General features: G+C 43.0%; 1 protein-coding gene and 1 non-coding gene across 2 annotated transcripts in view; both read left to right on the top strand.

Annotated features, from left to right (window-relative positions):
- LOC133251542 (T-cell immunoglobulin and mucin domain-containing protein 4-like) overlaps nt 1-9,574 on the top strand; it is a 28,224-nt gene extending 18,650 nt beyond the window's left edge. Inside the window, exons 5-8 of the mRNA XM_061424152.1 lie at nt 5,317-5,363; nt 6,950-7,043; nt 8,390-8,429; nt 9,424-9,574. Coding sequence (XP_061280136.1) covers nt 5,317-5,363; nt 6,950-7,043; nt 8,390-8,429; nt 9,424-9,496 — 254 coding nt within the window. The 3' untranslated portion in view covers nt 9,497-9,574. The remainder of the gene's footprint in view (nt 1-5,316; nt 5,364-6,949; nt 7,044-8,389; nt 8,430-9,423) is intronic.
- On the top strand, nt 8,041-8,113 carry TRNAG-UCC (transfer RNA glycine (anticodon UCC)). Its single transcript has one exon. It is a non-coding gene; the product is annotated as a tRNA-Gly (tRNA).
- Nucleotides 9,575-22,839: the final 13,265 nt, after the last annotated feature.

Genomic DNA, 22,839 nt, shown 5'->3' with positions numbered 1-22,839 from the left:
TTCCATGCCATACTGTTAAAGTTTAAACTTTATTTTTCATGTTACAAAAATAAATACATGCTCTTGTAAAAGAAAAAGTTAAAACTATAAAATGGAAGTTTCTTGTTTTTCAAATATTTCCCCCAATCCTCGCCCTAGTGATTGAGATCAAGGGATAATTACTGTAACAGTTTGTGCTATGTCCTCTCAGATCATTTTTTTTTTTTTCCTTAACAACATAGTATAACAGCAATTAAAAAAAATTCAAATTGTTTTCAGAATCATTCTCTCTATATTCTTTTAAATCATGCTTTAAAGTTCATTCAACATTTTTTTTCAGTAAGTCTTTACTGCCAGGCTACTACATATCATGCATAGATCACATAGACCTATATAAAATGGCTGGTATTTAAGCCATTAAAAAAAAAAAAAAACTTTTTATTTTGAAATAATTTTGGACTCCCACAGACTTGCAGAAAACAGTACAGAGAGATCTATACGTTCCTCCAGCTTCCCCTAGTGGTAAGATCTTACATTACAGTGAATTATCAAAAAGAAGAAATTTACATTGTTGCAATACGATTAACTTGACTACAAATTCTACTTGGATTTCACCAGTTTTTATATGAACCCACTATTATAAAAAGCATATTTGACCTGTAAAAGCAACTAATATGTACATCCTATTTCATCCTTCTATTCCTCAGTACTCAGATCTTGAGAGGTACCTTTTTTCTAATAGCACCACAAACCCTTTCTTTGGCTGCGGGTGAATGAGTTTCTAACAGCTATCTTCAAAGTTTCACTTAGAATGTCACTGTGGTCTGGCTTCAAATAAATGACACACACCCCAGCAGTTTTCCCTTAACTCAGGCATTTTGCAAGGTTTCTAGTAATTAACACAAGATACGTAGACTATTTTGAGCTTCCCTGGTAGCTCAGTAGTAAAAAATCCATCTGCCAATGCAGGACACAAGAGTTCAATCCCTGGGTTGGGAAGATCCCCTGGAGAAGGAAATGGCAACCCATTCCAGTGCTCTTGCCTGGGAAATCCCATGGACAGAGGAGTCTGGCGGGCTACAGTCCATGGGGTCGCAAAGAGTCAGATAGGACTTAGCGACTGAACAACACAGAACATTTTATAAAGTTTTCACATTTGAGAAAGTTTAGAAATCATTTAAAGTATTAATTTTAAAAATTGAATTGCCTACAATATCTCCACTCACAGTCAGCTGTAGTTAGCCTTTTGGATTTCTTTTTAGGTTTCTTTGGGGAACAAGAGGTATGTATGTGTTTGTATATATATTTTGAAGTATTTATGTACTCATTCCCTATACTAAGTATAGCTTTATATCCTTGAAAAAATTAGTATGTAATGATAATTTTCTCAGGTCATTCAAATACTTTGTAAAAAATTATCCAGAGATATAAAGGTTAAATGGGACATAACAAAATCAGTTGGCGAAATAGCAGCATTTTCAGATGAATAAACTGTGGCTTAGAGAGAGAAAATATCTTGCCCAAGGTCACAGAGCCAGGAAGCCTGGGGGAAATATTTAGTGGTGGTAAAGCGTAAGGGAGGCTGATTGGCAGTCTCACTGTGCTCTGAGGTCTAGGGTTGATTTTTTAACAGAAATTCCATTTTATCAGAGTACCCATGCATACCCAGAACTTAAGAGCCTAAAATTAAACCAGCTGCGACAGCTGCTGCTGCTAAGTCGCTTCAGTCGTGTCCAACTCTGTGCGACCCCATAGACTGCAGCCCACCAGGCTCCCCCGTCCCTGGGATTCTCTAGGCAAGAACACTGGAGTGGGTTGCCATTTCCTTCTCCAATGCATGAAAGTGAAAAGTGAAAGTGAAGTTGCTCAGTCGTGTCCAACTCCCAGCGACCCCATGGACTGCAGCCTACCAGGCTCCTCTGTCCATGGGATTTTCCAGGCAAGAGTACTGGAGTGGGGTGCCATTGCCTTCTCCAAATTAAACCAGCAAACCATACTAACTTACAGTGAGAATCAAGCTGCCAAGGGGTCCCAATTATGGTATTTTTTTGTGTAAATACGTTCTCACCTTGTAGGAAAATCAGGTATTAATCAGAAGCATCGGTGAGTACATTGACCTGGGAAAAGCATGGTTAATTTTTAAGATTCTTTTGTTGTTGTTATTACAATTTTACTAATTTAAGATAGATACTACACATATGTGGCCAAAGCACAAAGAACTTGTAAATAAAAAGTAACTTTCCTTTCATCCCTTGTGCAGACCCACTGTTGTCTAGGAAGATCTTAGAGGCCAGTGTCTCTGTCTTAGTTTTCTGTTGCTGTTATAAGAATTTACCAGAATGGTAGTCCCACGGACAGAGGAGCCTGGTAGGCTGCAGTCCATAGGATGGCAAAGAGCTGGACATGACTGAGTGACTGAGCATGAGTGGCTTAAAACAGCACAGATTTTGTTTACAGCTCTGGGAGGTCAGAACCTAAAATCTCGATTGGGCTACTTGGCTTCTGAATTCTCTAGGGGAGAATCGAATTCCTTGTCTTTTCCAGCTTTTAGATGACACTTGCTTTCTTTGGCTTTGGACCCATTCCTCCATCTGTAAGTCAACAACATAACACCTCCAAATCTTTCTCTCTGACCTTTTCCCATCATCACATAACCCAATTTTGGCATTTTGACTTTCCTCTTATAAGGATACTTGTGATTGCACTGGGACCACTGGCTAACCCAGGATAATCTTCCCATCTCAAGATCCTTCACTTACTTGTATTTCGAAGTCTCTTTTGCCATGTGCATATCACAAATTTCAAAGATTAGAACATGATAACTTTGGGTGTCGTTACTCTGCCTACCATAGTCTCCAAGCAACTCATTCTTTCCCTCTTGACCAGAATAACAATGTATTACAAGCGGTAAAACATTTATTGACAATTTGTTCAACATACCTCCACCTAGCATGTACATGCTGAAATATATCCCTCCCGGATAAATGTTGCAACGATTCAATTTAATTAAATACAAACAGGAGCTCTCAATTTCCCCACTCCCAGTGGATGGCCTTGCACAGCCCAGGTGAGCACCGAGCTCTCTCTGGAGACCACTGTTCTGGCCCATCCCTTTTCTAGATTGAATGCAAATCATTATACTGAGCATTCCTTCTTGCCTCAGCGCAACATGCAGTTTACATGGTCCAGTTGTGCTTGAACTCCACTGTAATAAGGTTGTTAAGAGCATAGATGTTGGTGTCCATCTGACAGGTTCAAATTCCAGCCCCACCACCTTCGACCTGTCTGACCTTGGTCACGTTGCTCAACCCTTGGAACCTCAGTTTTTTCACTGGCAATATGTGACAACGTCTTCCCTGCAGGGTTGTTCCTGATGATTAAATTTTCAGTGGAATGCTAGTAATAATATGATATTAGATTAATGCTCTTTTGAGCTTAAATGCCAGGCCTTTCAATTCCATTTAGTCTTCTCACATGTGCTCAGCACCCATTTCCTGATTCCTTCTTAGGCTCTCTCATCCTTTGTATGTCGGTTCCCTTTCATTCCTGCATCAGGTTCCCAGGACTATGGTAATAGTATCACAAACCATGTGGCTTAAAACGACAGAAATCTATTCACTCACAGTCCTGGAAGCCAGCTGTCTGAAATCCAGGTGTCAGCAGAGCCCTGTCCTCTCTGAATTCAGGCTCTAGAGGAGAATATTTCCTTGCCTCTTCCAGCTTCTGGTGCTGTAGGGATTCCTTGATTGATGGCAGCATCACTCCCATCTCTGCTTCCGTAGTCACGTGACCTTCTCTGCCTGTGTCTCCCTGTGTCCTCTTCTCTTCCTAGAAAGATACCAGCCATTGGTATCTTTGAGGGCCGCTCCTCAATCTCGGATGACTTCATCTGAAAATCCTTAACTAATTACATCTGTAAAGACCCTCTTTCTAGATAAGGTTGCAAGATGAGGTTCAGCTTGCACATGATTGTTGAGGCAGTCAGGTCTGCCCACTGTGTTCGCAGTGCCCTGTTATCTCTGCTCTTGGTTCTTAAAGAACTCACTCCCTTCTGAAATGCCCCAGATCTGAAAATGTGGGCACTGCCAGCATAGTGGGCCAACCTGACCGTTTTAATGGGTTAATAGCCGATTGTTATAGTCTCAAGACAAAGAAAATTCCTGCTGGAAGGTTGGAGTTAGGTGATTGGTTGGGGCACTAAAGGATGTTTACTGGAGTGTGCATCTTTGCCTACCTGAAAGTCAGGAAGCTTGTTAGTGATGATCAGGGGTGCTTTCGGCAATGGTTACAAAGGGGCTTAGTCAGTTTCAGAGGTCACCTTGGTCTGGGCTCTGCTTCTGTGGCCTTGGTGCAACGCCTTGCACCTGTGGCCTGGGGCAGGACTCAACAAGATTTTGGGAGGTGTGGGGACAATATTCCACCTACTACAGTTGCCCCCTGACAGAATTGCTTTTCTGGCAAGTTCTGGGAGGCCCCTGCCTTCGCCTGAATGTGCTCGTGGCAGGATTCAGGGCCTTGAGAATGTAAAGCCAGCATAACACAGAAGACAAGAAACATCTGTTTAAATTTGGTTGTCTGTCCTAAGTTATAAGGGACTTACTAAAGAGCCTTTACTGGTGGCTCAAAGATAAAGAATCCACCTGCCAATGCAGGACACAAGGGTTTGATCCCTGGGTCAGGAAGATCCCTTGGGGAAGGAAATGGCAACCCACTCCAGTATTCTCGACTGGAATTCCCATGAACAGAGGAGCCTGGTGGGCTGCAGTCCATGGGATCACAAAAGAGTCAGACAAGACTTAACAACTAAATAACAACTAAGTTGTAAATTCCATTGAGAAGGTCGATAGTATGGCTAGAATAGTGCATGGCCTATTATAAACGCTTAATAAAAATTTGTTAACCGACAGACTGAAAAATTTTCTTTCAGGATAAAAGTCCTGAATTTACTACTGGTGGTTAAAGAAAATTTGGATTCAATTGCCTGGTGACTAATTGCCTAGTGACTCACTCTACCCATCTATAAAATGGAGATGCTCCTGGGGGATAATATTAGACAGCAGATGAGCTTTAGATAGAAACACATCAAAATAAAAATGGCTGTGATGGGTAAAATAAAATTTAAAAAAAAAGGAAAAAAAAACTATACCATAAGTATTTGTTAATGTCATTAAAGATAATTTGAAAATAAAAAAATAATAAAAATAAAAATGGATAAATAAATTAAGCAAAAAAGGAAAACCAGGATTAAAAGATTAAGCACATCAACTAAATTGTTTCAGGATGTAGCATTTTATTCTCCCATACAAAATATAAGCATTATTTTCTCTTTCTCCTCAGCACCTGAGACATCATTTCTTGTGCAAAATGAAGTCGAACCAGAACAGGTAAAACTTTGTGTGAAGTATTTTGAAGCATATGACTTAGAGTTTTAAAATCCACAATAAACGTTTGCAGAAATGGATTAGGGGGAGCATATCTATCCAAGGGCAAAATGCATTACAACTGTTATGAAATAGTGGAGGATTTGTAGACACTCATGGCAGAAATTACATTGATATCATCACTTCTATATGTATAGATGCTTTGAAAAGAAAAAAAGAATTATATATATATATGTATGTATTTATATATATACATATATATATAAACATTGAAACTATTATGTGGTCCCTCTGGTGGCCCAGGATTAAGGACATCCTACAGCATCAACACCTGTTACCAGCATTCCTCTTATTTTCTGAGCTTATTCGTCATTCATTTTTATTATTACAAAAGTGATTCACCACAGCTTCATGGGAATCCTTCAGGCAGTAAAAACAGCCTATAAAGGAAAAGTGAAGGTCTCATCCCTTCTTCCTTCTTCCCTTTCTCTCTCCTCAAAGAGAGGTGATTGTGCCACGTTTACTGCCTTGTAAGAGAAGGGACTGGAAGTAGAAGGGATGCAGCCTGGCCTGGCCAATGGGACATGGTGTAGCCCCCAGGGAACTGGATGCTGCCCATAGAGTGGTGCTTCTCAGACTATTTGGTGTCAGGACCCCTTTATATTCCTAGAAATTAGAACTGAGAAATTAAAAACAATATGAATTCATTAAAAGGGATAACAAATATGTTAATGCAAATAATATTTTATGAAAAATAAGGACATTTTCTCAGGACTTCCCTGGTGGTAGAGGCATTACGACACTGTGCTTCCAATGCAGAGGGCATTAAGTTTGATCCTTGGTTGGGGAACTAAGATCCCACATGCTTTGTGGTGTGGCCAAGAAAACAAAAACAAATAACCTAGTTTTTCCTGAATGAAAAAAAATATTAGTGAGGAAAGTGGCATTGTTTTACAAATTTACAAGTCTTATTAATGTCTGGCTCAGTAAGGGATAGAGGATCTCACGTCTGCTTTCATATTACATCATCAGAGCCTCAACACCTTCACATCACAGATCATGCGATTGAAACCTCCGGGAAACTGCAATGCAGGTCTCATGAAAGAATGACAGTAAAAATAGCAAATAATGTGTCCTGAAAATCATTTTGATCTCATGGAGGGATCCCCTGGCTATACTTTGAGAATCACTGCTGCAGAAAATTTGAAATCGAGTTCCACTTTCTCTTTTACCTGGTTACCTCTAGAAGTCTAAGTCAGCCAGGAGAAGAACTGAACAGGGTAGGTTGAACTGAAAGGATTTAGGCGATGGCCGGCCAAGTGATTCGACAGTGGAGAGCACAGCTCACAGCAGTCTGCCTGATGCTTAAGAGTTAGGAAAATTTGGGGGCTCTGGGTAAAACATTTCAGATTCTCCAAGATTTTTTTTTTAAGTTTAACTTTTGTAAGGCTGGCTTTGTTCTTGAAATGCACTGGGCAAAATGTGGTGGGCTGCAGTGAGAGGGTGACTGACAGGCATGCTGGTGATGGCAAACAGGGAGGATGATGTTGGGAAATGAGTGGCCAAGGGGCTTCCCTGTGTCTCACCAGATAAGAATGACCAGCAACTACGATCTGCTCATGATCATTGCTCCGTCCCTGGGATTCGTGCTGTTGGCATTGCTTCTGGCGTTTTTTCTTCGAGGTAAGGAGGGCAGGACCAGGTGGGGTAAAGCCTTTCAGAGTTTTGGAAACTCCAGGAGAATCTAAGAGAGGATGGATTTTGCTTCCTGCCCCTGTCTGCTCTCCCCCGCCCCTTTCCTTAGAGCCCCACTTCTATCATTGCCCTTACCTATCAAGGAGGATAACAGGTAAACTCATTCTCCCTGAGATGCCAAAGGCTTTGAACATCATCTCCTGATAATGTTTATGTTTTGAGAAAGAAAAACAACATAAAATAAGAGCACCTTTGTTTACTAGACACTTACTCTGTTTTCTGATGCTGTATTTTTGACATCTCCTAATTCATTTCATCCTTCTGACTCCCTTAAGTGGCAAGTACTGTCTTATCACTGTCTTGGGGTGGAGGACTCTTCTGGTTGGGAATGCCTCCAGGTAGAGAGCCATGAGTCATCCTAGTCTTATTTGTTTGCTTAAAGTAAAACTTCCTCACCTAAGATCCAGAGAGAGAACTCCAGGGAATCAGTAAAATCCTCGAAATGTTCACATCTTTATTTTTCAGGGGGTAGGGGCCATGATTATCATTAGATTCTCCAGCTGGTCCACAACCTTGTATCTGCCGTCCCCCATCTTCAAAAAAAAAGTTTTAAAGCAACGCATGAGGAAGTCATGAACCAGGGTTTATCGTTTCATGCAAAGTACAGGCACATAAAATGGTCCTGTAAAAATGGGGGAAAAAATTTCTCTATAGTCATTAATAGAAGCTGGTAATGAGGATCTCTGACTAGCAATAATCATCTCAGCCTGTTTGAACAACAATAGTGAAACTTACGTGTCTCTACACCTATCCCTAGTGAACACTGCAAAAGGAAATTTGGAGCTTAGTGGACATTTGCCATTAACCGTCATACAAAGTCATGTTACAGTTTGGGAAATTCTGGGTGTATGTCCTAAGGAAGTGTTTTAACACCCAAGTGAGTAATTGAATTTAAGTAACTTAAGAATAAATCAGCTTAGGGAATTCCCTGATGATCCAGTGGTTAAGACTCTGCACTTCCAATGCAGAGTGCACAGGTTCAAACCCTGGTCAGGGAACTAAGATCCCATAAGCCATGCTGCATGGCCAAAAATAAGGAACTTAAAACCATTGTCTATAATGTTGGAACAATCTTGTAATTGGTGGGAAGTAATGAGAGGCCAAAAGAAGCAATCATCTGATCTGGGAAGGGAGTGGCTTTCTCTGCCAAGTCCAATTCCTAAGTTTCCACCTCTGGACCACCTCTGCTCTTCATAAGGTTGCTTTGTGCTTCCCCAGCATTTCATTCACATAAGTACAGCTGCTCTGCTTCTAACATGGCCTTGTCTTTTCAGGGAAATTCGTGAAAGCCAATTGTTTCCAGAAACACACCAGGTAATTCATCTTGCATGACTGATTGCTGTAATGATTGTACAAGCTGTTGCAAATGATCAGATACTACTCAGTGGTTTAATGCCTTGGGCTTGCATTCTGATTAAATATAGAGCTGGAGAGATGTGGCCTTAGAGGTAAAAAAGTTGTGGGGATTCAGCTTGCATTAACCTCCGTCTTGGATAACACTGTGGTATTTGTCCAATATGCAAATATACTAGCAGCTTGCATTAGCAGAAGTACGTCGCACAAAAGAAGGAAAGTGATACGCCATTCTACCCATTACTTGCTCAACTCTGGGTGACTCACTTCAAAAGGTCATTGTTAAACTGGAGCTCATTGAAGGAGTGTTGGCAGCATGGAAAATGACAAAAACATAAACAGTTTCATTCCTGGGATTTAATTCCTCTACCAAATTTGGCCACAGGACCAGTTTTTTGTTTTGTCTTTTTTTTTTCTGTTTTTTTTTTTTTAATTTTATTTTATTTTTAAACTTTACAATATTGTTTTGTCTTTTTAAAAAAACAGTTTGAAGAGTCTCTGGAAAGTGATTTTGCGTATCTGTCCTGTTACATAGATTTTTTGGAAAAGAAATGAAAGGATTTTGTGTAAACTGTGATTAAGAACTGGTTTTCACTTAATAATTGTATCATTACTACAATATCTATAAATAAGTAAATATTAGTAAGTTGGAAAATTGAGGGTTTAGCAAGGTAATTCTAAGTCATACTTGGAGATCCTCCTGGTAAACAAACACATTTAGATAATGTTTTTATGTTTTGCTAACACAAGAATTTTAAATCTCCTTATTATAATAGATAGGCAAAGAGCCTTTTATCTCCTGTGGCCTCAGTTTTCCCATCTGTGAAGTAAGAGGCTTGGACTGGATGGACTCTGGGCCATTTTAACTGCTTGGTTAGTCATTTTGTAATTTAGCAGCATCCATTGGTTGCTGGTCTTGGTGTTCTCATCAGCAGGCTCTCTTCTCTCTTTATAGGCTAGACAATGTTGGAGAAGGTAAAGATGTCCTCAGTGGAACAGAAGATGAAGATGGTCTTTTCACACTGTGATGTGCCCCTTTTTCTTAGGACTGACGATGTGGGTATGACACGTGAATCATCAAAATAAGTCTTAGAGTTTTTTTCGAATCCGTCTATTGCACTGGTGTCACTGACGCGTCTTGCTTTAGTTTCACAAGTGACAGTTATCTTAGAGACCACACTGTCTCTGTCTCATGGTTTAACCTCTGTAGTGTCACTGCTGTCGTAGTGACACTGTGGACTTGCTGTGTCACAAGTCCACAACATACTTGAATGCCTTCAGTGACAGTGAACTCACTATTGCACCTAAGGAAGTCCATTCAATCTCAGGGCACTTCTGAGACTTAAAAACATTTAAAACAAAGTCTGTGGAATCACACCATCATTTTGATGTACCTCTAAAAGGCCCAGATTTTCTATTATTTTCCATTCACAATTATGTATCTTTAAAGATGGTGGCTCAGAGGTTAAAGCGTCTGCCTGCGTCTGCCTGCAATGCGAGAGACCTGGGTTCGATTCCTGGGTCGGGAAGATCCCCTGGAGAAGGAAATGGCAGCCCACTCCAGTATTCTTGCCTGGAGAATCCCATGGACAGAGGAGCCTGGTGGGCTGCAGTCCACGGGGTCGTGAAGAGTCGGACACGACTGAGCGACTTCACTCGCTCAAAGATGACCATAGTGTCACATCTTAATTCTTGCTTGGGGAATTTGATTTTGGAAACAGGCAAGAGTTCATCACAGTAAGGTAAGGTGAATAACGTGGATGTTCAAACAGGGCCAGTCCCTGGATGATGTGACTGAGGCAGTCCAGATCAGTTTCTCTAAGTATATAGTCCATAGGAACTGGCTCCTCAGTAAGAACAGGTTTATTTAAACACTTTCAGAGCAGTAGCATGAGGAACCATGGAGAGAGGTTAAAACAAGCAGTCATTGACTGAAAGAAAGAATGTGCACCTCAGTGAGAGGCCTCTGGCTGGGAAGAAATGTGGAAAGTCAGCTGGGGCTGAAAGAAATTTGCCGGAAATACTTCCTGGTATGTTTGGGCAGTAGACACACTCATGAAATAGGTGCACAGTCTTTCCAGGTAGCCATGCTTTATATTTTGACTCTCTTGACATTACTTCAAGAGAGGGGAAAAAATACCAGTTTTATGACCCATCCACAACAGCCTCTAAGTTTTTCCATTGTTGGTTCACACAAATAGAGCAGTTAATAAAAGCACCCCCTCTCACCCAAGCACTTGGAGAACCACCTGCCCAGGGCGGCCAGCCTTCTGCCTCGCTCACCTGGTGCCAAGAGGAGAGGCAGGGTTGGACTAAGTGAAGGAAATAACTAGCAGCACACGGGTTGCTTCTTTATTAGGCTTGGCTTTCCGCTCTGTGTTAACTCAAAATACTGGAAATGACCAGCAGGCTCAATTGAGATTTAGAACCTGGGGATGGGTAGGTGGGGGGCGATGGATCTAGAATCAGGTACAGGGCTTCAGTGTCTCCATCTGGAAAATGGGGTGGGACTAGATGACCTTGTACAGATGGTCAGGTTTTAATATTTTCTGGGTTAATGAGACACCCCATCCTAACTTAGCTCATGCTCCCTACCCACCTTCCCAAACCACCACCAATACCACCACCGACTTGGGTCTGACTAGAAAAGATGACAGCAAATACCATGCTCCCTAAACCTAATATCTCAGCTCAGTGAGTATATTTGTGTCTTGCCAGGAGCCATCTACTATCTTTTCCCAAGTATGTTTCTGACCTTTGATCAGATTCAGAAACACTTAAATGAGTAATCACAGTATTTTACAAATGATAATGTCCTCCAGGAGCCTCTAGATAGTAGCATTCAACCCTATCTGAACACTGCAATTATCTGGGGAATTTTTATGTTGATTCCTGGGTTCCACCCTTTAGGAGGTTTCTTGGTAATTGATCTGGGGTGTGTGACCTGGGCATCTGATTTTATTTTTTATTTATTTATTTTTAATGCTCCGAGTGGTTGGTGAGAACCACTGCTCTCGCTCTGTGGTTCTGAAACTGGGCACTTCAGACCAGCAACCTAAGCATCTCCTGGAACCTGTTAATCCCACGCATTCTCCTCCCCACCTCACACCTACTGATTCAGAAACCTCAGAGAGGAGCCCAGAGATCTGTGTTTTAATTTGTTGTAAGTTAAGATGTGCCCTAGAATTTGAGAACTATAGTAGTAGTAAAAGTCGATCAGTCGTGTCCGACTCTTTGCAACCCCGTGGACTGTAGCCTACCAGGCTTCTCCGTCCATGGGATTCTCCAGGCAAGAATACTGGAATGGGTTACCATTTCCTTCTCCAGGGGATCTTCCCGACCCAGGGATCGAACCCGGTCTCCTGCATTGGAGGCCGACACTTTAACCTCTAAGCCACCAGAGAACTATGGCAGCATATAATTTCTAACAGGAAGGTGGAGATTTTAAGAAAAGACTCTTCTGTAACCAGGGCCCAGGGATGATTGGCATGGCCACAGAGGTGGGGTGGGGGTGGGGTGTTAGTTTCCAGCAGCCAATGGCCAAGGTCCCAGTGGAGTCATCAGCCCTCAGTCAAGCTAGCATTACTTTCTGCTGGATTCTTAGGGTAGCTTCTAACTACACTCACCAACTAAGCTCCTTTCCCTCTCCAATTTGTCCTCCATGCTGTGGCTGAGGAATCTTCCAAATGCAGATATGAGATTCCTGTCTCCTATTTTCCACTCAAGGGCACTTAGAGGAAACACCCTTAGGCTCTGCCCCAGGCTGCAGTGGGGAGCTCAGAGGCCAGGCAGCTGATAGGAGGAATGAAGAGGAGTGAAGTAGCCTAAACTGACATGGAATGTTGTGTGTCCACTTGCAGGCACGCACACCACACTTAGTAAATAACATCCTCGAACTGGATGGCCACGAACTGAAACAAGGCAGCCAGTGTGAGATTCAAAGGTCTAGGGGGTGGAGGATGGGAGTCACAGGATAAAGAATGAATACATCCAGAATTATTACCCTGAGACTCATTGATCAGAGCAGGCGGTTGGGGTACTGGTTCCTCTTTCCCTCTCTGTGCCATCAGGATGAATTGGTAGCATCTACAAACAACCCCCTAGTATCTACTGTGTGGTTGGCCCAGAGGAGAGAATCACTTCCCTCAAGAAGCCTAAAAATTTTAATGTGACAAAACCCACATAGGAACCATGTGTCATGTTTGCGTTTCCACAAGGAAAGACTTTAGTGGAGACAGAGCTCTGACAGCTGTTTTTACACGGTAGAACCACAGTCAGACCTTGAGGATTTAGAGCAGCCTAATTCTGCAACCTGGACCTTGGCCTTTCTAGGCTAAGTGAAAGAGATCACATCTCATCCTTAGAAGCATTTGCTGTGTTCCAGGGTCTCTACCACATTGAAACATATACATTACCGTGTGTAAAATAGATAACTAGGAGGAAGTTGCTGTATAACACAGGGAGATAAACCCTTAGTCTGTGTCAACCTTGACAATCAAGAGGGGACATATGTGTGCTTATAGCTGATTCTCTTGTTCTATGGCAGAAACCAACACAACATTGTAAAGCAATTATCCTCCAATTAAAAAAATGAAGGCAAGATCACTGGATCCTCACAGCCACCCAGTGAAACAGGTATATTATTCTCGAGAAAACAGAAAAACAAAAAGAGCTGAAAGACTTTGCTCATAGTCTACCCCTGTGACAGAGCTGGTCTGGAACCAGGCCTGAAGGACTCCATGCTCTAACCACTACCCCATCCTTCACCATGACAGCCCTTGTAAGATTTCACACATTTAAAACTGAGGCATTGACCGGAGTTGGTCTGAATTAGACTTTAGTTGACTCAGATCCAGGGCAACCTGAGAGTTATGATGGTTCTCCAGTGCCAACCCCTTTATAGCTCAGTCTTCCCCAGTCCCCATATTATTTACTCAGAGTCTATTTGCATTTGTGGAGGAAGCTGCTAGTGGAGAAGCTGGCAGGAACCTTAATGAAGCCAGGTGGGACCCATTGAAATGGGAATGTGTCGAACTAAGATATGAAGAAATGAAGCCAGCTGTCAGCAGGCTTAATGAAAGGTTAACAGAAATCCTGCAATGGGTGGCTGGGGAGACTCTGTCTCTCTAAAGAAAACAAAAAGTTGAGAAGTGGGTTCCCTGCTTGGAGGCAAGAGCAGAAGGAGGAAGCCGCTTGTAACCCGAAAGGCTGGGTCTGAGATAGAGTTTCATTTAGATTTGTAAACATGTTACAGTCTCAAGAAAAAAAAAGAAATAAAGAACTGTGAGTTCTCAGCTCTCTGAGCATCAAAGGCCAGCAAAGGGAAGTGTTCCTGAATATGAGGAAGCTAACGCTGCTGAGCAGTATCCTGGGAAGCCTTGGAGATGGCTGCTCCCAAAGCAGAAGGTGGGTTCACTGTCTGTGCTGTTAATGTGTACTTCTGCAGAGGTAGCTTTATTCATGTTGCATAAGTCATCGGGGGACGGGGAAGCAGGAAAAGCCCTTCACATCCTTCGATTGAACTCCCATTTCTTAGTTGCTGAACCTGAGGCCCAGAGAGGAGGAACTGGTTACCAACGGGGCTATATAGAAAGCCAGTGCTAGAACAGAGAGCTAAACCACAAACCCCAGATTCATCTGTACATACTGCGTGCTGTGCTCACTCATGTCTGACTCTTGCAACCCCATGAACTGTAGCCCATCAGGCTCCTCTGTACATGGGATTCTCCAGACAAGAATACTGGAGTGGGTTGCCATTTCCTTCTCCAAGGGATCCTCCTGACCCAGAGATCAAACTGTGTCTCCTGAGTCTCCTGCATTAGCAGGCAGATTATTTACCACTGGGGAGCCCCAGGTGATAGGATAAGAGTATCTATGGCCATATGATAATCTTCTCAGAATTTTCTAATTCCACTTGGATCTGCTTGCTTCTTTACTCTTTTGAAGTCACATTCTTTAAGCTCTTATTGGGCCTACAACTCACATTTCTTTCCCTTATGCTTGTCTTTCCCAGCACACACTTGACCCTGCTGGACTCCCTCCTGTTCCTAGAAAGGAGGAATCGGATGCTGAAGTGCAAAGCTTGACTGTTGCTTTCTTAGAGCTGCTGCCATTAACTAGAGTGACCAATTTGTCCCAGTTTTAAGACTGAAAATTCTGGCACACAAGAACCTTACCACCTCGGTGTCCGACAAACTGGGATGGTTGGTCAGCCCAAGTACAAGCAACACTCCTTTGAGTTCCTTAATATAGTGTCCCTGCACTTGGCTTTACTTCAGGCATTATTTTTTTTTTTTTTTCTGTGACTTTGCAATTGGACCCAAGGGGAGTTTAATTTCGGAATGGTGGCCCAGACTGTAAAGAATATGCCTGCAAGGCAGGAGATCCTTTGTCAGGAAGATCCCCTGGAGGAGGGAATTGCTCCCCACTCCAGTGTTCTTGCCTGGAGAACTCCATGGACAGAGGAGCCTGACAAGCTATAGTCCATGGGGTCTCAAAGAGTTGGACATGACTGAGTGACTAACACTTTCACTTCCAGCGTTATAGACTACTAAATCTATATTCTAAGACCCTTGTTCTGCAAAATGTGGGCCTCAGACAGCTGTTTTCATCACCTGCGAGCTTGTTAGGAATGCAGAATATCAGTGGCACCCCAGACCTTCAGAATCTGCATTTAAACAAGACCTCTGTGTGATTCATATGCACATTAAAGATCAAGAAGTACTTGTCCAAAGCACTGATCTTCAAACGTGTCTGTACACTAGAACATTGTGGGGAACTTAAAAAAATCCTGAAGCTGGATTCCCCTCTGCTCTCCTGGTTTAATTTCCATGGGGGAGACCTGGGTTTCAGGAGTTTTGAAAGCACCTCAGGTAATTCTACTATACAGCCATGTTTGCAAAGCACTGGTCTACAGGGAGGGCAGCTTTGCACCAGAAAGCAATATTGCTAATTAATCAGGATAACTCTTGGCCTAAGTCACAAGTTAATGTGGGTCTAGTACCCCCATGTGAGTTTGCTCCAAGAAATGATCAATAAAATTTCTCAAGAAGATCTGCAATGACAAGATAATGACCTCAGTGTCCCATTTACTGTGGACAAGGCCCATTAAAGTAATTAAAAACCAAGATATAATATTTGGTCTGTGGAAAGTGATAATGAGAAAACAGCAAAGATAAATAGAGAAGGAATGTCTGGAGGGGCAAGGTGATGCTATTAATCTGTTAAGAGATATCAGAGGGATAATGAGATGGCAGTAAGATGACAAGGGACATGTGGAGAATGGGTTCAGTGGAAGCCTTTCTGTCGAAGAAGCAACTTGGTCAAAGGCAAGCCTGTGCCCTTTGGCACCTAATTGCAACAGGAGTCCCCGTGTATGTGTGAATTTGGTGACAGGAGTACAACCACCAAGCACACACCTTTGTAGAAGGCCACTGCTAGTTACAGGGAATGGATATCTTAGCAGTGACACCAGGTTACTGTTGATCACAAGGAACAGTTAATGGTTTTAGTGCTTTTCTAAGTATGTGAAGATGCAAGAATCCAAGTTCATAAAAATTTCCCCCTGAAAATATCTAATTATCAGAAGGCCTGTTCCTCCCTTTTCCCCAGAGAACAGAGCACCTCATTCCTGATCTCTACCCTGAACTTCCTTTGGATATGTTAAAGATCAGCAGCCGGAGGGCCAGTTACTCAATCCTTGTTGAGCCAGATGGGGAGTGACATTCTTTAGTTGACGATGAGATGTTAGAGTCTTTGTGACTTTCCTTGACTCTACCCTCTTGATCCCAAGATGGCTGCCACAGCTCTAAAATACCCTTCCACAAAAGCATCACAAGCAGGAAGGAAGAGGTAGATGGGAAATGGGAAATGGGACTTTCCCCCTGATATGATACTTACCTTTTTTCAAAAAGGGAACTATTTCCTAGAATCAACCAGAGAACTTCCCCATATATTTCACTGCCCATACATTTCACTGGGTCACAGACCCATTCTTTAGCAAGGGGAACTGAAAGCTGTCTGGGACCAATTTACACCAATTATTATAGGCTACGCACACTGCCATTCAGGCAAAACTTAGGATCAGTCTGCATGGAGAAACTGGGAATAGTTGTTTGGTAATGCTGAAGAAGTGGAACGGTTCTATGAAGACCTACAAGACCTTTTAGAAATAACACACCAAAACGGTGTCCTTTTCATTATAGGGGACTGGAATGCAAAAGTAGGAAGTCAAGAAACACCTGGTATAACAGGCAAATTTAGCCTTGGAGTACGGAATGAAGCAGGGCAAAGGCTAATACAGTTTTGCTGAGAGAACGCACTGGTCATAGCAAACACCCTCTTCCAACAACACAAGAGAAGACTCTACACATGGACATCATCAGATGGTTAGCAGCAAAATCAGATTGATTATATTCTTTGCAGCCAAAGATAGAGAAGCTGTATACAGTCACCAAAAACAAGACTGGGAGCTGGCTGTGGCTCAGATCATGAACTCCTTATTGCCAAATTCAGATATAAATTGAAGAAAGTAGGGAAAACCACTAGACCTTTCAGGTATTAACCTAAATCAAATCCCTTATGATTATACAGTGGAAGTGAGAAATAGATTTAAGGGACTAGATCTGATAGACAGAGTGCCTGATGAACTGGTCAGAGGTTCGTGACATTGCACAGGAGACAGGGATCAAGACCATCCCCATGGAAAAGAAATGCAAAAAAGCAAAATGGCTGTCTGGGGAGGCCTTACAAAGAGCTGTGAAAAAAAGAGAAGCGAAAAGCAAAGGAGAAAAGGAAAGATATTCCCATTTGAATGCAGAGTTCCAAAGAATAGCAAGAAGAGATAAGAAAGTCTTCCTCAGTGATCAATGCAAAGAAATAGAGGAAAACAAGAGAATGGGAAAGACTAGAGATCTCTTCAAGAAAATTAGAGATACCAAGGGCACATTTCATGCAAAGATGGGCACAATAAAGGACAGAAATGATATGGACCTAACAGAAGCAGAAGATATTAAGAAGAGGTGGCAAGAATACACAGAAGAACTGTACAAAAAGATCTTCACAACCCAGATAATCATGATGGTGTGATCACTGACCTAGAGCCAGACATCCTGGAATGTGAAGTCAAGTGGGCATTAGAAAGCATCACCACAAATAAAGCTAGTGGAGGTGATGGAATTCCAGTTGAGCTATTTCAAATCCTGAAAGATGATGCTGTTAAAGTGCTGCACTCAATATGCCAGCAAATTTGGGAAATTCAGCAGTGGCCTCAGGACTGGAAAAGGTCAGTTTTCATTCAAATCCCAAAGAAAGGCAATGCCAAAGAATGCTCAAACTACTGAACAATTGAAGTCATCTCAAAGTAATGCTCAAAATTCTCCAAGCCAGGCTTCAACAGTACCATGAACTTCCAGATGTTCAAGCTGGTTTTAGGAAGGGCAGAGGAACCAGAGATCAAATTGCTAACATCCGATGGATCATGGAAAAAGCAAGAGAGTTCCAGAAAAACATCTGTTTCTGCTTTATTAACTATGCCAAAGCCTTTGACTGTGTGGATCACAATAAACTGTGGAAAGTTCTGAAAGAGATGGGAATACCAGACCACTTGACCTGCCTCTTAAGAAACCTATATGCAGAAGCAACAGTCAGAACTGGACATGGAACAACAGACTGGTTTCAAATAGGAAAAGGAGTACGTCAAGGCTGTATATTGTCACCCTGCTTATTTAACTTATATGCAGAGTACATCATGAGAAATGCTGGGCTGGAAGAAGCACAAGCTGGAATCAAGATTGCCGGGAGAAATATCAATAACCTCAGATATGCAGATGACACCACCCTTATGGCAGAAAGTGAAGAGGAACTAAAAAGCCTCTTGATGAAAGTGAAAGAGGAGAGTGAAAAAGTTGGCTTAAATTTCAACATTCAGAAAACGAAGATCATGGCATCTGGTCCCATCACTTCATGGGAAATAGATGGGGAAACAGTGGAAACAGTGTCAGACTTTATTTTTTGGGCTCCAAAATCACTGCAGATCGTGACTGCAGCCATGACATTAAAAGATGCTTACTCCTTGGAAGGAAAGTTATGACCAACCTAGATAGCATCTTAAAAAGCATAGACATTGCTTTGCCAACAAAGGTCCATCTAGTCAAGGCTATGGTTTTTCCAGTGGTCATGTGTGGATGTGAGAGTTGGACTGTGAAGAAAGCTGAGTGCCAAAGAATTGATGCTTTTGAACTGTGGTGTTGGAGAAGACTCTTGAGATTCCCATGGACTGCGAGGAGATCCAACCAGTCCATCCTAAAGGAGATCAGTCCTGGGTGTTCATTGGAAGGACTGATGCTGAAGCTGAAACTCCAATAATTTGGCCACCTCATGCGAAGAGTTGACTCATTGGAAAAGACCCTGATGAGGGATTGGGGGCAGGAGGAGAAGGGGACGACAAAGGATGAGATGGTTGGATGGCATCACTGACTCAATGGATGTGAGTTTGAGTGAACTCCGGGAGTTGGTGATGGACAGGGAGGCCTGGTGTGCTGCAATTCATGGGGTCGCAAAGATCGGACATGACTGAGCAACTGAACTGAACTGAACTGAACTGAAACAGTCTTGATTTCAAGCACATTTATTCATCTAACAAAAGTGTGCTGGATGTCTCCTATGTGCCAAAGGTCCTATTGGATGCTGGAGTCTAAGAATGAACTAGAGAGACCTGTTCCTCATTCCAAGACACTTATAGTCTCTAAAGCCATTTCTGTCTTTATTAGGCTAGGCGCAAAATATAGAGACTTGAATCACTTCTAATGTACCTGAGAGGCAAAAAGAAGGAAGAGAGATAAAAGAATGAAAGTTTGGAATTCTGCCTGCACACTTCCTTGCAGATGTGACTTTGATGCCAGTGTCTGGAGTCAATGGAGGAAGGAGGAAACAGACACTGCTCTAAGCACTGTACGTGCATTGTTTTATTTCATCTTAACAATCACTCTGTGAGGGAGCTTCTAGTCTTATCCCTGTTTGAGAGATGAGGAAACGGAAGCTCAGATACAGAGTAACTCCTCTGCAGTCGAGCTGGGACTCAAGCTGTGGAACAGCTCCAAAGCCGAAGGCTCCACCCTGTACTCTAGCCCCTCCAGGCACACAAATTGCCCTGTGACCTCCCAGGGGTTATGCTAGTGTGTGAGGTGAGAAGGACTAGTCAGCTGGGAGTTGTAGGTCTCCCCCTAATAACCTCAGTAAAATCAGGTGTTCTCCCTGCGTATGTTTGTCTGAATACGACCAACCTAGAAATGGGGGAGTGGAGAAGGCAATGGCACCCCACTCTAGTACTCTTGCCTGGAAAATCCCATGGACGGAGGAGCCTGGTAGTCTGCAGTCCATGGGGTCGCTAAGAGTGGGACACGACTGAGCGACTTCACTTTCACTTTTCACTTTCATGCATTGGAGAACGAAATGGCAACCCACTCCAGTGTTCTTGCCTGGAGAATCCCAGGGACGGGGGAGCCTGGTGGGCTCCCGTCTATTGGGTCGCACAGGGTTGGACACGACTGGAGCGACTTAGCAGCAGCAGCAGCAGAAATGGGGGAGGGGCATGATGCCATGATGTAAAGGACATGATGCCAGAGGGTCTTGAGCCTGGGTCTCACAGTCTTGAAGAGACTGGTTTAGATTTACCAGCAAATGTGCTATGTTTTCAGGCACAGAGACTGAGTGATCAGAATTGAACCTTTAAGGTATACTACAAATATACTACAAATATGGCCTCCTTTCTCCCTTTTAAGATATATTCTGAGAGACAAATGAGAAAAAGAAAGACAGAGTCCTGGAGAGCCTGCAGAGAATCCAGTCTTCCTCCCTGGCCTTGCCTCACCCTGCCTCTTATCTCTGCTCTCCACCCGGTTATCTCTTCCTTCTGCTTGGTTCTCTTTCCCAACCCAGCCCCCCTTTCCCTCTGAGATGCCTTCAGTGTCTTATCTTCCTTCAGCAGCTCCATCAACAAAGTTCTATCATTTTTTCCCCTTGTGATTCAGGATGCCTCAGCATCATTTTAATCTATTCCTCTGAGCTTTGGTTTTCGATCTCTTCCCAAACTTAATCTCAGACCCTTCTTCACCGAAATGAAAAAAAAAAAAAAAAAATGGCCGAACGAGATTACATAACCTGACAATCCCTTCTGGCTGGGGAATCAAAATGATTAGAGAAGACAGTCCTGTTTTGCTTATCCGTAATGCCCTGGGCTTGCCATGGTGAAAAAGGTTTTTCCCATTGACCAAAGACTCAGCATCAACTAATGCTAAAACCTCCTCTTCTATCCCCTACATTTTTAAAATAATTGTAGAAACAGTTTGTAAACTGTGGTACATGGAAAGAGCATAGGTCTTGGAGTCAAACTGGCCCAGAACCTGAAGCTGCTCCAGCCTGGCCAGGAGGCCCAGGATATGCTGCTTTGCTTCTGTTAGTCTCAGCTTCATCATCTGTAAGCTGGGACTGATCATGGGACTCTCCTCATAAGTAAACATTAAATGTAGCAATGCCAGGAAAGCATGGCACGGGGTGGGTGCTCCATAACTAGTAGGTGCTACTGTCATAGCTCCCTCTCCAGCTGCACAAGCTCAGAGTCTGTTTATTAAAACTTGCTGGGAGGACCTGCAAACTCCCAGTGTGGATCAATCCCATGGGCTAGTGTTGAACCTGGAGAAGGCAATGGCACCCCACTCCAGAACTCTTGCCTGGAAAATCCCATGGACAGAGGAGCCTGGTAGGCTGCAGTCCATGGAGTCGCTAAGCTTCGGACATGACTGAGTGACTTCACTTTCACTTTTCACTTTGATGCATTGGAGAAGGAAATGGCAACCCACTCCAGTGTTCTTGCCTGGAGAATCCCAGGGACGGGGGAGCCTGGCGGGCTGCCGTCTATGGGGTCACACAGAGTCGGACACGACTGAAGTGACTTAGCAGCAGCAGTGTTGAACCTGGGGACTGGTGGTCTATCTCAGAAGCTGAGTGAATGATCTGTAGTTATCACAATTTAGAGAGTCTAATCACAAATTAGGAGCCTAATTTTACTTTACACATCTGAAGTAAAGTGAAGTAAAAGTCGTTCAGTCATGTCCGACTCTTTGCGACCCCATGGACTATACAGTCCATGGAATTCTCCAGGCCAGAATACTGGAGTGGGTAGCCTTTCCCTTCTCTAGGAGTTCTTCCCAACTCAGGGATCAGACCTATGTCTCCCACATTGCAGGCGGATTCTTTACCAGCTGAGCCACAAGGGAAGCCCAAGAATACTGGAGGGGGTAGCCTATCCCTTCTCCAGTGGATCTTTCTGACCCTGGAATCAAACTGAGGTCTCCTGCATGGCAGGCAGATTTTTTTTTACCAACTAAGCTATCAGGGAAGCCTATAAGAAGCATCTAGGAACAATGCTAAAATGCATAGTTTGTGGTTCAGTCACTAAGTGGGATCGAACTGGTTGTGTCTGATCCCAGAGACTGCAGCACACCAGGCTTCCTGAATTTTCTCAAACTCATGTTCATTGAGTTGATGACATTATCCAACGATCTCATCCTGTGTTGCCCCCTTCTCCTCCTGCCCTCAATCCTTCCCAGCATCAGGGTCTTTTCCAATGAGTCGGCTCTTCACATCAAATGGCCAAAGTGTTGGAATTTTAGCATCAGTCCTTCCAATGAATATTCAAGGTTGATTTCCTTGAGGATTGACTGGTTTGATTTCCTTGCAGTCTAAGGGACTCCCAAGAGTCTTCTCCAGCCCCACAATTTGAAAGCATCAATTATTCAGCACTAAACTTTCTTTATGGTCCAGCTCTCACATTCATACATGACTACTGGAAAACTCATAGCTTTGACTAGATGAACCTTTGTCAGCAGTTATCTCTCTGCTTTTTAATATGCTGTCTGGAGATGCTGATTTAGTGAGTCTGGAATTGTGTCCTATTACTTGTGTTTTTATAATTTCCCTCAGTAGAGCTCTGAATCAGGGTGCACGAGACCCTCCAGGGAGGCTCAGAGGCCACATTCACGTAGTGCTCCTATTACCCTGCCCAACTCCTGACCTCTCTGCCTGGACAGCCTCTTCTGAACGCTGACCTTGCTTTATCTTTATCTTTGTGCCTGGTGCTGGCCTCTGATTTTGCTCTTCTGTGGTCTATCATGGTCGACCCCAGGGCGTTGTCCTCTTGTCTGTGGTTCTTTCTCTCAGCTGTCACTCCTGGTTCATAGCTAATTTTCTTGAGCACCTCTGAGGTTTGGCTTTTGACTTAATTCTGTTTTCCATCCTAAATTCCCCCAAGGTAATGCTGGCCCTCTTGTGACTTCAGTACACCTATTGATGGTTGTCATTTGCTGTCCTTTCC

This window comes from Bos javanicus, chromosome 7, assembly GCF_032452875.1.
Source record: "Bos javanicus breed banteng chromosome 7, ARS-OSU_banteng_1.0, whole genome shotgun sequence".
Classification (NCBI taxonomy): domain Eukaryota; kingdom Metazoa; phylum Chordata; class Mammalia; order Artiodactyla; family Bovidae; genus Bos; species Bos javanicus.
The sequence above is the reverse complement of the archived record's forward strand: the minus strand, read 5'-3'. Positions and strand labels throughout refer to the sequence as shown.